This window comes from Sceloporus occidentalis, unplaced genomic scaffold (assembly GCF_023333645.1).
Source record: "Sceloporus occidentalis isolate IW3139 unplaced genomic scaffold, rSceOcc1.0.p SCAF_10, whole genome shotgun sequence".
Taxonomy (NCBI): Eukaryota; Metazoa; Chordata; class Lepidosauria; order Squamata; family Phrynosomatidae; genus Sceloporus; species Sceloporus occidentalis.
In genome coordinates this window covers 22,455,526-22,468,592 of record NW_028316990.1, presented here as the reverse complement: position 1 = coordinate 22,468,592, position 13,067 = coordinate 22,455,526, and the positions used below count along the sequence as shown (strand labels likewise).

General features: G+C 51.9%; 2 protein-coding genes across 3 annotated transcripts; one reads left to right on the top strand and one right to left on the bottom strand.

Annotated features, from left to right (window-relative positions):
- Positions 1-510: 510 nt before the first annotated feature.
- PALB2 (partner and localizer of BRCA2) lies at positions 511-8,543 on the bottom strand. Of its 2 annotated transcripts, none has more exons than XM_089476979.1 (12): positions 8,473-8,543; positions 7,330-7,389; positions 7,071-7,170; positions 4,691-6,957; positions 4,480-4,566; positions 3,855-4,016; positions 2,953-3,038; positions 2,670-2,831; positions 2,351-2,467; positions 1,826-1,913; positions 1,525-1,673; positions 511-1,106 (listed from the first exon to the last, which is right to left on the bottom strand). In XM_089476979.1, exons 1-12 carry the CDS (start codon positions 8,521-8,523, stop codon positions 878-880), a joined length of 3,558 nt encoding a protein of 1,185 aa, XP_089333105.1. In that variant the 5' UTR covers positions 8,524-8,543; the 3' UTR covers positions 511-877. The 2 variants fall into 2 exon arrangements, with proteins under 2 accessions (XP_089333105.1, XP_089333106.1); XM_089476980.1 differs by having other exon boundaries at positions 990-1,177.
- A 143-nt stretch (positions 8,544-8,686) lies between these two features.
- LOC149306167 (dynactin subunit 5) lies at positions 8,687-12,126 on the top strand. The gene is made up of 6 exons (XM_089476981.1): positions 8,687-8,829; positions 9,633-9,701; positions 9,897-10,015; positions 10,466-10,577; positions 10,919-11,021; positions 11,162-12,126. Exons 1-6 carry the CDS (start codon positions 8,782-8,784, stop codon positions 11,257-11,259), a joined length of 549 nt encoding a protein of 182 aa, XP_089333107.1. The 5' UTR covers positions 8,687-8,781; the 3' UTR covers positions 11,260-12,126.
- The last annotated feature ends 941 nt before the right edge of the window (positions 12,127-13,067 follow it).

Genomic DNA, 13,067 nt, shown 5'->3' with positions numbered 1-13,067 from the left:
CATTAACCTTGTAGTAACTTAGTTCCCTAGTTTTAATGCACTTCCGCCAGTGTTTTTAATGATCCTGCCCCTTCAATGCTGGGAAGCCTCTCTGAGTCCCAGTTCCTGGAAAAGAGCAGCCTACAAATGAATGCCCCGCTTTCCGTGGGGTTTTGGGGGCTCTGTGAAGGCCATCTTCTGGAAGAAGCTGCCTCTGCGGCTTCTTTGGCGTCTTCAGAGAATAATTGCCGTGGAAGCGTTCTTATAATAGCAATAGCAGTAATAATGTTTTTGTTTTTATTTATTCCTTATGGTATGTAATCATAGCCTGCGTCTGTTTCCCTGACCAGATTTCCTCAGCGCTTCCTGGGGCTGAGCGACTGTGGCTTCTCCCAAGGAGGCGCTCAAAGAGGATCTGAACCCTGGCCTCTCAGGCTCCTCCTCTCCAGCCTTCAGACCACTTGCCAAGACTGAGCCCTTGCCCCTTGTCTTCCCCGACAGAAAAGTCCCACGCCGAGAACCATTCATGTTTAAAGTTGGGGTTTTAATAGAACTGCACATTTAAAACAATGCAAAAAGTTTTTTTATCAGCTCAAAGGCACAAGCCCTCAAGGAAGAGGCAAACCTTAGAGTATTTTGCACAAGGCACAAGCCCCCATTGACTCCAGAGGCAATGCTCCAGGTGAGCTAGCTATCAGTCACTTCCTCAGCTATCAGTTCTTCAGTTTGCCCTGGTCTGAAGCAGCAGCAGAAGAAGAAGCTTTCTGGCGCTTGCGGAGTGGATGTATCCCAGAATGCCCTGTCTCTCAAGGAAATGGATCCAGTTGGGGGCAACAAGCCCTCCTTCTCGGTGCAGGAAATCCTGCCGGAGGACCTCTTTCCCACCGGAGGATGTCCCTCAGGGAGAGCGCAGGTGAGGTGTGTAGCTGTAGATGTAAACGCTGCCATCGTTTTGCCCGGCAAGCAAACAGGTGTCCGTGACTGACCACCTGACCAGAGACCACTTCCCTTCAGAGTTGGGGGGCAGCACAGCCATGCACCTCCCCAAAAATAAATCCCACACCACAATGGTTCCAGACGTCATCACGGCCGCTGCAGAAGCATCCCTCACCTCGCCTTCCAGGTACCTAGGGCCAAAATTAAAGAATGGTTGCCATCATCACCATCTAGAATGGAGTGCGGAAAGTGAAGCTTGCAGCTGAAAATAATAATAATAATAATAATAATAATAATAATAATAAGTATACCCCATCTCTCCAATGACATTGAGGCGGCTTACAACAATATTAAAAAGCATTAAAATACACTAAAATACAATTCCCCATAATCTCTTAGATTGCAAGCCTGAGGGCAGGGAGCCGTGTAATTAAAAAATAATCACTGTAAGCCACTCTGATAGCCTTTAGGGCTGAAGGGCGGGGTATAGATACCATAAATAAATGAAATAAATAAAAAATAATATATGACTGACAGCTGCACTACGGCAGCCCTCTAAGCCTGCAGGGACACCCCTAAATTCTCCAGGCTCCCAATGCCCAGACTTGCCTTCCTTCGCTGCCCAGTGGAAGGGACAACGACGTCACCGTTGCACTCTTGGCTGTCTTGGGGTTGATGGCGATGACCTGGAAGGCAGGGATCCCACAGGCCTTGCTCTCCTTGGCATGCGGATGGCTCAGGACCACAAACAGGAGGCCCTGTTGCCAAGGAAGAAAATCCACACAAAAAGGTCACTGCTATGACTGAGGAAATGAACCGCAGCTGAGGAGGAGGCTAGAGGGGCAGCAAGAGCCCAGGTCTATAGAGCCAGCTCTCCTATCCTGTGTCCATCCCACTTCGGAAGACGTACCAAGTCAGCATAGGCTCTGTGGCAGACAGAGGCAGGGTAGGAGCAGCCCACAGACATCTTCCTCAGCAGCTGCCCAGATGCCAAGTTCCTGGAAAGGGAGAAACACACGCTATTGTTTCCATTGTCACTGAGCAAGAAAACGCCGGAGCAGCAGTTACTGAAGGCATCCTGGAAACAGAAATCCCTGCCTCTTAAATGCAGACCCCCCTCGAGGCAGCATGGAGAAGCTACAGGGAATAACAGGACCTTATTTACTGTATATACTCATATATAAGTCTAGAAATTTTATCCAAAAAATTCACCCCCCAAAACTGGGTTGACTGATCCATGGTCAACACAAGTGCTGTACCTTAATTTTGTAAGCTCTTTGGCATCCTTTTCCTTTGCTTCATCCTTTGTTACATGCCTCTATATTTTACCCTCGACTTGCCCACTGCTAATATCAAAATCTGTAATTTTGGTCCCAAATCTGTCTTCCGCTAATAGAAGCATGCTATTGAGTTACTTAATTTCAGACAATCTTACCAGACGACAAGGCAGTTCGTGGCTGTCATGCCAACCAAAGCCTCCTGCATCCCTTCCACATCTGCAAAAGCCAATATGGTCTCTTCAGGAGGCATCAAAGTCTGTCTCTCGTTGCTCCTGCAAAAAGCCATCACGAGTGTCAACAGGAGTCTCAGACACTTTGCTTTCCTGAGGCTGAGAGAGTGACTTGCCCAAGGATACCCAGAGCATTTCTAGGGCTGAACCCTGGACTCCCAGAATCCTCAACCATTTTCTCAGCCACCTTGCAAGGTACTCATTTCCACAGGAGCTCATGGTATAACACAGTCTCACTTCTCACCTTCCCAGCTCTGAGAAGGAGGCGACTTCCACCTCTTGGTCTCTGAGGGAGCCGCAGCTGGTGACTAGCCTCCTCTTCCTCAGGCCAAGAACAGCTTTTATCTTTCCTGCTTTGACTGACAATTGTGTAACAGAGTCACCCTCAGAAGAATGAAACAAAAACCTAGCAGAAGAAAAGAAGTTAGCGGGTCTCTTGCTCTGAGCCCAGGAGTGACTACTTGGAAGGAGGACATTTGCTTGAGGTAGACACACCAGTAACAATGCCACTCCGTTTGATAACTCACCGTATCTCCACAATCTCCAGGGATCCCAAAGCCACACACACTAGGCTGCGGACCCCCGGCAGGGGAATGATTTGAATGACTAGAACCTAGAGAAACAGAACAGCAGAATTAGAACTCAGTGGCAATTCCTCTTCCTCCCCCATGTTCCCCTAATCTCTAATCTGAAAACAGTCTGCATAAAACAGGGTTGGGAATCTGGGATGTTCAAGAGGTTGCTGGAGTGCAGTGACAGGGTGCCATGATTCCCATCCCTGGCAGAAAGGAGTTGGGGAAGGACTTCCTTTGCACAGAGGGACTTTATAAATTCTCCATTGAAAGTAGTTAACATTATATTATATAATTACATTCCTCTAGGACAGTGATGGTGAACCTTTTAGAGGCCGAGTGCCCAAACTGCAACCCAAGACCCACTTATTTATTGCAAAGTGCCGTGTCCCTCTGGCTTTCTAGTAACAAACTCTGGCAAACTCTGTGCTGGGGCGACGGCACATGTGCCCACAGAGAGGGCTCTGCCACCTCTGGCACGTGTGCCATAGGTTCGCCATCACTACTCTAGGATATAATTCGTGGTACGTTATTTTCAGGCTGAAAAAGAACTGAACTGATCACCCCTGAGTAAAGATGGAGGGGCACATCCAGGCAGCATTGGGACAAAGGCCAGCATATACACAAAATGCTCCAAAGTAGGTCAGGCACATACTGTGCCTTCAAGTTTGGAGTGGGAGATCAGACACGCTTCCAGTCTTCATCACCACTCTTAAGCAGAAATTACTGCAAAAGGGTCAAGGCCCATAAGTCCATTCCCAGAGTCCCTGCAGCCTTCTTCCTTTCCTTTGCCATTGCTTCTGTTTAGACACACAATCACTACCCGTTTCAGCCACATCAGAGAGGGTGCCTTCTACCTTGTTGAAGTGCCAGGTGTGCATGACTGCCCAGTGACCGTCATCCAGCTGCCTCCAGAGGGAAACGGATGTCTCGCTGGCTGTCAAAACACACAGAGCAGTGAAGTCTGCCGCTTCCCACCAGACGGTGCCCACATCCACGAAGGAGGAACCAGAGCAGCTCTATTGAAAACAAGCACCAGAAGTGGGGGAGGAAAGGAGTGGGATTAATTCCGTCCCCTGCAAACCCACCTGACCTGCAGAGAACTCTTGCCATGTTGGACTGTCGGGAGTCAGCCAAAGACATGGACACTAGGTGATGGCCCATTTTTTTGCTGCTGGTCTGGGGAGGGGGATGGAAGAGTGCATGTATGCTAAATTGTGTCCCACAGAGTCATTTTCATCCAAAAGTGGCATTTTGGATAGAAAAAGAGATTGAGCTTGCATGCAGTTCACAGGTAGCAGAGTTCTCAGCCTTATGAACCATGAGATCTCAGCCTAATCATCCATCCATTCTCCCTTTCCTGTCACTTAACCGTCTATTATCCGCTCTTTTGTAAGCCGCCCAGATTCCCAGTGATTGGGCGGCATATAAATAAATCCTATTATTATTATTATTATTATTATTACTTTATTCACCTCTTACCTTGAGTTTTGAAGTCATTTGCAATTTGCCTTCTCCCAGGATGCCTTCCAGTGATGGTTCCACCAGGCACTCCACCTCCCCTTCGTTCTGTGATGGAAAATCAACAGAGATTAAGGTGCTTGACAGGTATTGGGACAGAGACAAAGGCCTTTCCATAGCCCTCCACATTTCTGAAGGAAGCATCAGCAGGTGGAGCTCCCCTCCATTTTACCTGTTTGGGGGATTCACTGGAACCCCGCAGTCTTTCCTCAAGGCTCTCTAGTTCCTCTTCAGCTGGCCAACTGGCTCTGCACTGACTCTGCAGCCGCTGTCTCCTCATGCCACTTCTTGGGAAGGAGGGAGAAGCCTCCGCCAAGGTCCCAGGTTCACCTCCATCACCAGCTGTTGCTTGCCAAGAGGAAGCACAAAACACATCTGGAGAGACTTGGCTAGCAGGCAAAGCCGGGGAAGCTGGAGTGGTCCCCACCATGGGGAAAGCTGGGGTAGGCAGTGGGGACCGCATTGGGCAGCTAACACCATCTGGGGCTGGCGAGAAGAGCAGTTCATTTGAGGAAAGATCTTTCTGGTGCAAGTGGCAAGGAAGCTGTGAGGCAGCTAAAGTCTCTTGTGCAGCAGATGTGCCAGCATCTCTGAAGCTCTCTCCTGGTGCTGATTCTTCAGGACCAGCCTCGCTGGCAAATGGTTGGCCCTCAGCAGTCAAACTCTCTGGCTCTTTCACAGCACAAGTCTTGAGTTTTTCTGATTTCAGGAGACCAAATTCATCTTCTGGTAAGCAGAATTCTTGGAGGTCTGGGTTAGAAGGTGGCAGCCACTGGAGAGGGGATGCTTCACCTCTCTGGCTGTGACAGGGAAGACTTCCAGTCTGTTGAGAGGGGTTATTCTCCCAAAGAAGCCTCTCACAGTTTTCTTCCAGGTCCTTCTCAAAGCCAGTAGCAGGATCAGCTTCTGGGAGAATGGGAGAACTAAGGATTGTTTCTAACTCAGCCTCATGGTTTCTGCCCTCTCCTGGTCCCTTCCTGCCTCTCCGTCTGCTACTATCCACCACAGGGGTCTCCGTGGCCTTGCCTCTGCCTGGGCCAACTTCTTCCCTTCCTTGAGACTTACTGGAGATGAAAGAACCATCTGCTACCTCTGAGTTCTCCAATGGATCTTGCAAGGGGGTGGACAAGGCCCAGGAATGAGACCTCTCTCTTGGTCTCCTCTTTCTCCTGATCTGCAGGCACCCCTCACTCTGAACCAAGCCTCTGTTGGAAGCAGCACTCTCAGAAGAGGACTGGAAGGAAGGAGAAGCAGCAGGAGCTGAGAAAGGAACAACCTTCGGTGGGCCAGCACTTCCTACTGCCTCTTGGGAGGACAAAACAAGCTCTGTGTTCCTCTCCTTCTGTGTGACTTTCTGCCCTTTCTTACTTCTCCCCAGATGGCTCTGAATGACGGCCTCCAAGTTGACCTCGCTCTGACGGCTGGACATTCGCCGAGTGGTCCTCACATAATACTCCACAGGGAAGAGGAGACCCTCAACCACCGTACAAGAGCTCAGCACCTTCTGAGCAGGTGCAGCGGGAGGAAGCGGTTCTTCCAGGAGGGAAGACTCAGGTTCAAGCGGTTTCCCTAAACCCTTTGCCCTTGATTTGGTGGAAGGAGGATCTCCGCTGCAGAAGCCTGAGGCCGGAGGCTCCTTGCCTGGGCTTCCTTCTTCATACATGCCACCCTCAGGCACACCAAGGGGGGTGCCATGTCCTTCCAAATCCTGACTGCTCACTGCAAACCTCCTGAGATCTGAGTTTTCCTCTCCTGACTGTGCTTGATTCTCTTCCATCAGGGCAGCCCCCTTCCTGCCGTTTTGTAGGTCTTTTTGTGATGGGGTGTTCTCTCTGGCTGAATTTTCAGAGCTAACAGATGTCTTCTGATGGCAGGGAGGGCTAAGGGAGGGCACCTGGCTCTCGCAGGACAGAGGGTAAGGAAATGGAAAGGAATCTCTAGTCTTTGCGGGAGCTTCCTGTGGACATTCTGGACGTAGCACCAAAGGAATCGATTCACAGCTGCTTCCATCTGTTGTGGCCACTGACAACTCTGGCATGGCCTCCCAAATGCTGCTGATTCTCCTCTTAAAGACTGGCGACTGAGAACCCCCACTGCTGGCACCTGCCTCCTGTTCTGGTTGGCACCCAACATCTCCGCAAAGTGCCTCACTGGCAGATTCTGCTCTCTTTTCCAAAGGCAAGGTTGCCCTCCGTTGTGCTCTGGTTCTGCTTTCTGAGAGATGGGCCCATTTTTCCACTGGACCAAAGAGAACTTTTCTACAGTCCCGACCGGTACATTTGGAAACAGGAGTTGAGAGCAAGCAAACATCTTCTTGGTTGAAAACCTCGGGTTCAGGCTTGAAGGTGATGGATGGTGTCTTCCCAGGGCTCCTTGTCGGACAGGTACTGATAGGGACCTCCTCAGAGGCTACCAGTGCTGTCTGGCCATTGACAGATCCTGCAAAGGGAAATACAGAAGAGTGTCATCACAGATAATAGGAGACAGACAACCACAGAACTGTGGATAAGGACAGTATGTCAAAGCCCACACCTCTGTCTTCAGATAGTTACCTTCACGGTCCTTCTCATTCTCCTCCTGTATAAGCAAAAGGTTTTGCTCTGCCACTGTTCTCTTGACGTAGGTTTTTACCCTCTCAGCTCTTTCAGCGCGCTGTGAAGCAAAAACAGGGGTGGGGACAGAAGCAGCGATTCACAGTTAAGAGGGGGTTTTAGACCCTATTTTGCCTCACCTTGTGCATGAGGCCTAAGTGCCTAGAAAGCACCGCCAACTTACCTAACGGAGAAGTTAAGAGACATTGCTCTCACTCACCTGCAACCTGTGAAATGTCCTTCTGTACTCTCTTTTCAAAAAGGCCAGCTTTTCCTTCAGCTAAAAAAAGGGAGAGATCGCAAAACAGTCATCGCAACCCATTTCACAAATGATACCCATCTGCACTTGGGGCACAATGCCATTTGACACTGCATTAACTACCAAGCTCAATGCTACGCAATCCTGGGATTTGCACTTTGTTGTGCCACTGCGACTCATTGGCTGAGAAGGCTAAACATCTCCCAAAACGACAAGTCCCAGAACTCCTTATCATTGAGCCGCGGCAGTTGAAGTGGTGTCAAACTGCTTTCTATTCCTGCGGTGCACCCCAAAGGGAAGCGGCCAAAACGGGGGGCTTGGGGTAACTTCCGGAAGCTCATTTGCAGCACTGTGAACCTTAGCTATCTCAGCCTGGTCTATCATCCCAAGGCCTTTCACAGCTGCACTGCTATAAAACCACACAACACTGCTTCTGATTTTGAGTCGGTGAGTCCTAATGTAGGCTTGAGTCCATTGACTTGGGCTTAAGCCACGCCAATGGCCTGACTTGGACCGGACTTGGCCAAGATGACCCACTGACCCGACTTTGGAGGGAAGGGCAAAGGCGTTGGCAATGGGCTTGAGGCGGAAGGGCCCATGGTCCCAAACCCACTGCGGAAGCAATCCCTCTTGAGACCCCTTCCAACTGCCCTGGCTCAATGCTAGCGAATTCTGGGAACGGCAGTTCTGTGCTGCCACAATGAACTACATATCCCAGGATTCCATAGCACTGAGCCAGGGCAGCGAAGGCGGTCTCAAACTGGTTCGTTATTTCTGCAGTGCGTTTGGGACCCTTCTAGAGCTTTTGAGAAGGCTCTTCCGAAGTGTGGGAGGGACAAGAGGCCCAGTGCTTGAAGCCCCACATTGGCTCCCAGGCTTGAGGCTGGAGCTGGGGCTTGGAGTGAAAGCCTGGAGGCCTGGGGATGATGGGTATGCTGCTTCTGGGCCTGGGGGCTCCACTTGGGGGGCTCAGCCTGGCCCAATAATGGGCCTTATCTCTCCCAGGCTTCCTCTGCATTGGAAGGACAAGTCCCCTTTGGGGCAAACTGCAGCTCCCAGCATCCCCAGCCAAGCAGAGGATGATGGGGGTTCCTAGCGCCTGACCTGGGCCTTCTCTTCCGGGTCCAGAGGGGCTTTTCCCCGCGGAGCCTCCATTTCCCAGCGCCTCCCGCCAAAACCACGCCCCCCGGCGACGCCCCGCCCCTTAGCCACTGCGCACGCGCGCCGCCGGCCCGGCCGGCCAAAGAGACGCCGTCACCATGGAAACGGGCGGGAAGGAGCGGCCTTTTCTCCCCTCAAGCGGAAGTAGGTCTCGGCTGTCACCGGAAGTGAGCTCCTGGGTTGCCCCGATTGGCCGCTGCGGCGGGGAAGGCGGTTCCAAGGGAGAAGCCTGGTTCCTGGGCCGCTCCGACGATGGAGCTGAGCGAGATGCTCTACAACAAGTCCGAGTACATCGAGACGGTGAGGGCCCCGCTCTGACGCCGCTTTAAAGGCCAGGGCTCTACGCTGAGGCATCCTGGGATTTGTAGTTTGTCCTGGCCCCAGCGCTCTGTGACAGAGAGCGCCCAACTACATATCCCAGGATTCCATAGCACTGATCCAGGGCGGTTAAAGGGCTGTCAAAATAGCAAAGTGGATGCATCCCTAGCCTTCCTCGCAGGGTTGTTGTGAACATGAAGCACAACCCTGAGCCCCTTGTTGGGCTGCATCCGCACTGCAGGAGTCGCCCAGTTTAAATGCCAAGTAGGGAATCCTGGGATTTGTAGCACCAGAGAGGCAGAAAGGGCCGAACGTCCCACAAAAACTACAGTTCCCAGGATTCCATGGCTGCTCAAGCGGTGTCACACTGGGATATTTCTGCAGTGGAGCCTTAATTCCATGTATGGTTCAGGCTGCATCCACCCTGGAGAAATAACCCGGTTTGGCACCAGTTTAACTCTATCTGGCTCAAGGCTATGGAATTCTGGGAGTTGTAGTTTGCTGTAGGCCCAGAGCGGAGGATGCTGGAAAGCGGTACCAAACTGGGTTATTTCTACAATGTGGATGCAGCCCTAGTCTGGCTCAGTGCTATGGCATTCTGGGAACTGAAATGTGGGGTGGCCCCAGAACCAGGGTTAGGAGGTGTTTGCGAAAGCCAAAGCTCCTAACTATGCAGAGCGTTGGGAGCGGCGCTTGGGGCGTCCCACAAAGGCCCCCCATCTCCCGCCTTCGTGGTGCTTGAATGCCTCCTTCTTAAGCCTTTTTACCTTCCTCCCTTTCCTCAGGCGTCCGGGAACAAAGTCAGCCGACAGTCTGTCCTCTGCGGCAGCCAGAACATCGTCCTCAATGGCAAGGTGAGCGGCGGCCCTTCTCTGTGGAGATACACACATATACATATACACACCAGTCTGGAGCTGCAAGAAATTCATTATTGTTACTAAGCTATGCTTATAAAGCACTGCAAATGTACCTGGGTTTTCCCCATTAGGCGCTACCCTTCTGGACGGTGGTGGTTTGGGTCCCGCTTGTAAACTCTTTCCTTTCTCCAGACCATCGTCATGAACGACTGCATTATCCGAGGGGACCTGGCCAACGTCAGGGTGGGACGCCATTGTGTGGTGAAAAGCCGAAGCGTCATCCGTCCGCCTTTCAAGAAGTTCAGCAAGGGGTAAGAGTCGTTTTGAGCCGGGTGAAATGGGGCGAGCCGGGCTTCCTCCAGAGACATATAATATTCTAGTCACAGAATCACAGAGTTGGAAGAGACCATAAGAGCCTTCTAGTCCAACCCCATTCTGCCATGCAGGATGTCTGATAATCCCAGTGTTATCCTCAGGCTTCTGGATTTCTTTGTTGGAGGTTTTTCCCCCCAATGGTATCCCCCTGAAGAGATGTTCCCACCAAATGAGGGAAATGGCTAGAAGACATAAGCGTCTTTTCAGGGCGGCACTCCATGTGCGGAGTGGCCTCCCCAGGCACATTTGCCTGGTACCTACATGCTGGCCTTTACTATCCCAGACTTTCTAAGCATTGATCCTAAGCAGGTCTTGGTTCTGTGCCCAGGGGGAAGCAGTAACCCGTTGTCAGAATTTCACACAAGTTTGCCCCATGTGTTCCGTAGGGTTGCTTTCTTCCCGCTGCACATTGGAGACCACGTCTTCATCGAGGAGGACTGTGTCGTCAACGCAGCCCAGATCGGCTCCTACGTCCACATAGGCAAGAACTGCGTCATTGTAAGTGCGGCAGCTTCGTTGCATGTGCTCTCTTGGGCAGGAATGGGGAAAATATGGCAAGGTTTTCTGGAGCAATTTCTTTCTGTGAGCAGGTATTATGGCCCTCTGAGATCCTTCCAGGTGTTTACCTGTGGCACCTTAAACACTGGCCAGCTTATCCGGCTTGACACAGAAATGACAAGCTGGCATGCTCTTTGTTTCTTGGTTGGTGGTCTGCTTGGCAACACAGAGACCTTTCTTTGTTGTGTGTTTGGCATAAAGTCTGTTATGCTTCCGCCCTGAAGCGCGAGTGTGCAGAGTAGTTGCTGAATTCTGTGCTGACTTATGCCGTGTCCTTTTAGGGTCGCCGGTGCGTCCTGAAGGACTGTTGCAAAATCCTTGACAACACAGTGTTGCCCCCAGAAACGGTGGTCCCGCCCTTCACGGTCTTTTCAGGCTGCCCAGGTAAAGTGGAAGGGGAGTCAAGGGGTGGGGCATGAGGGAAGCAACCCATAAAACAATGTGGGCCAGTTCCCAGCTGTCTGCAAACAGAAGATGCTCCTTTGGGCCCTGATGGGATGCTCACGCTCTCTTTCCATCTCCAGGCCTTTTCTCCGGAGAACTCCCCGAATGCACGCAAGAGCTGATGATTGACGTCACCAAGAGCTACTACCAGAAGTTCCTGCCCCTCACTCAGGTCTAGCACTCTGCGTCCCATGGGCCTCGAAAGAGCACTAAGGACCCCCCTGTCTCTGGCATGGCTGCGCCACTGAGCTCTGCCAGCTCCTAGGAGTTCTGCTGGCAGCCAATCAAAGACTTGAGAGGAAGGCTCTGCCAGATGCATGGTCCATCCCCCTCACCAACCCACATTGTGGTGCCTAATCTCCCCCTTCCCCTTGTGCTGCTGAATGGCGTAGGCCTACCATTGACCAGCTGGGACCAATGCATGCAAAAACTGGGTGGCAGAGCAGCCTGTGTTCCAGGCAAAGGGCGGCAGCAGTTCCTCTGTGTCCCCCCTTCCCAACCCATGTTCCTTGGCCTAATTTTGTCCTCTGCAGCAGAGATGGGGATCCTGCAGCCCTGCTGCTGATGTTGGATTGTAGCTCCCAGCTTCCTTCACCGCTTGGCTAGGGGGCTGCTGGGCAATGCAGTCCTGCCCCTGCTGTAGAGGGTGAAATCAAGTCCCCGCTCTCTGCTGGCCTGGAAGTTGTGCTTTGGGCTGAGCCTCTTTCCCTTGTTGGCAGCAGCTATGCCACTCTTTCATGGGATGAAGGGAAGAGGCACAGCGCCGGGTGACCTGTGGAGGGCTTAACGCCTGCCACCAAACCTCCTTGTCCTCACCTTTTCCAAATGCCAGGCTCCAGCCAAGGGTTCTGTTGGGCTGCAGGGGTTCATAGGGATGTATGCCTGCCGTTTCCTGTGTTTCATGGCACATACAGCTCTGCCACACATTAACCAGCTGTGGGCTCTCCAAACCCAGAAGCATCTGATAGTAACTGCCACTAACTGCACAGCCTCCGTCTGGTCTTTTTGTGTTTTCCTGTACACAAATTAAAATCCTCCAAAAGTGTGTCAAGTACTTTGGAAGTGATTACTTGCCTCTGCCAAGAAATGGGACGGATCTGGGTTAGATAGAGCCAGCGCGGCGTAGCGGCTTCAGTGCTGTACAATGGGAGCATGCACACACAAGAACACATATACACACACCCTTTTGGTCTGTGAGCTGCCTGTGAAAACAGGCCAGTTGTGTTGCAGTGCACAAGCAGCACAGATTGCCTTTTGCCCCTTGAGGAATAGGCATGGCTCCTGTTTGCTGCCAACTGAATTATTAAAGAGAAAAAGAAGTGTAAAATAAACCAAGTTTATTATTTGGCTAGACACAGCTACTACAGCTTGAGACCAGGGTTCGAATCCCCACTGGGTTGGAGGTGCCTCATGGAGGGACTGTGGGGGATGCCGAACACAGCAGGTGCTGCCCTGATGCAGGGTGACCCCAGCGTTCCCCAAACACCTGCCTTTGGCCAGAAATGGGGTGTGATGTTCCCTTTGTCCCTTTGAAACCCCGGAGAAACGGTGTTCTGGGAGTGAGGCTCCTGGGATTTTAAAGAGAGTTAAACACCCCTTTTAAAAAGGGATGTTCTTGCAGCCTTCCTTCTTGCCCAATGCTCCTTTTGGCCCCTGCGCATTGGGCGCATGCATCCCTCCCTCAGGGGTCACCGAGTGGCATTCTTCTCTACAGGGATGTAGCCAAGATTTTAGGAGGGGGGGGGTCCAGACTAAGTGCCACCATTATAATGGGGCTTGGGCACGGAGGCGCAGCAGCATGCACCATTCATTTTTCTAATGGAAGGGGGGGTCCGGACCCCAAGAACCCCCCCTTGGCTACGTCCCTGTTCTCCAAGGCCCTCTCTCCACTTCCAGGAGCCCAGGCTGCCATGGCTTCCTGCTGGGCAGCTGGCATTTCCGAGAGCGGGAGGAGGAGAGAGGGCTCTCTGCCAGGGACCAGTCGGG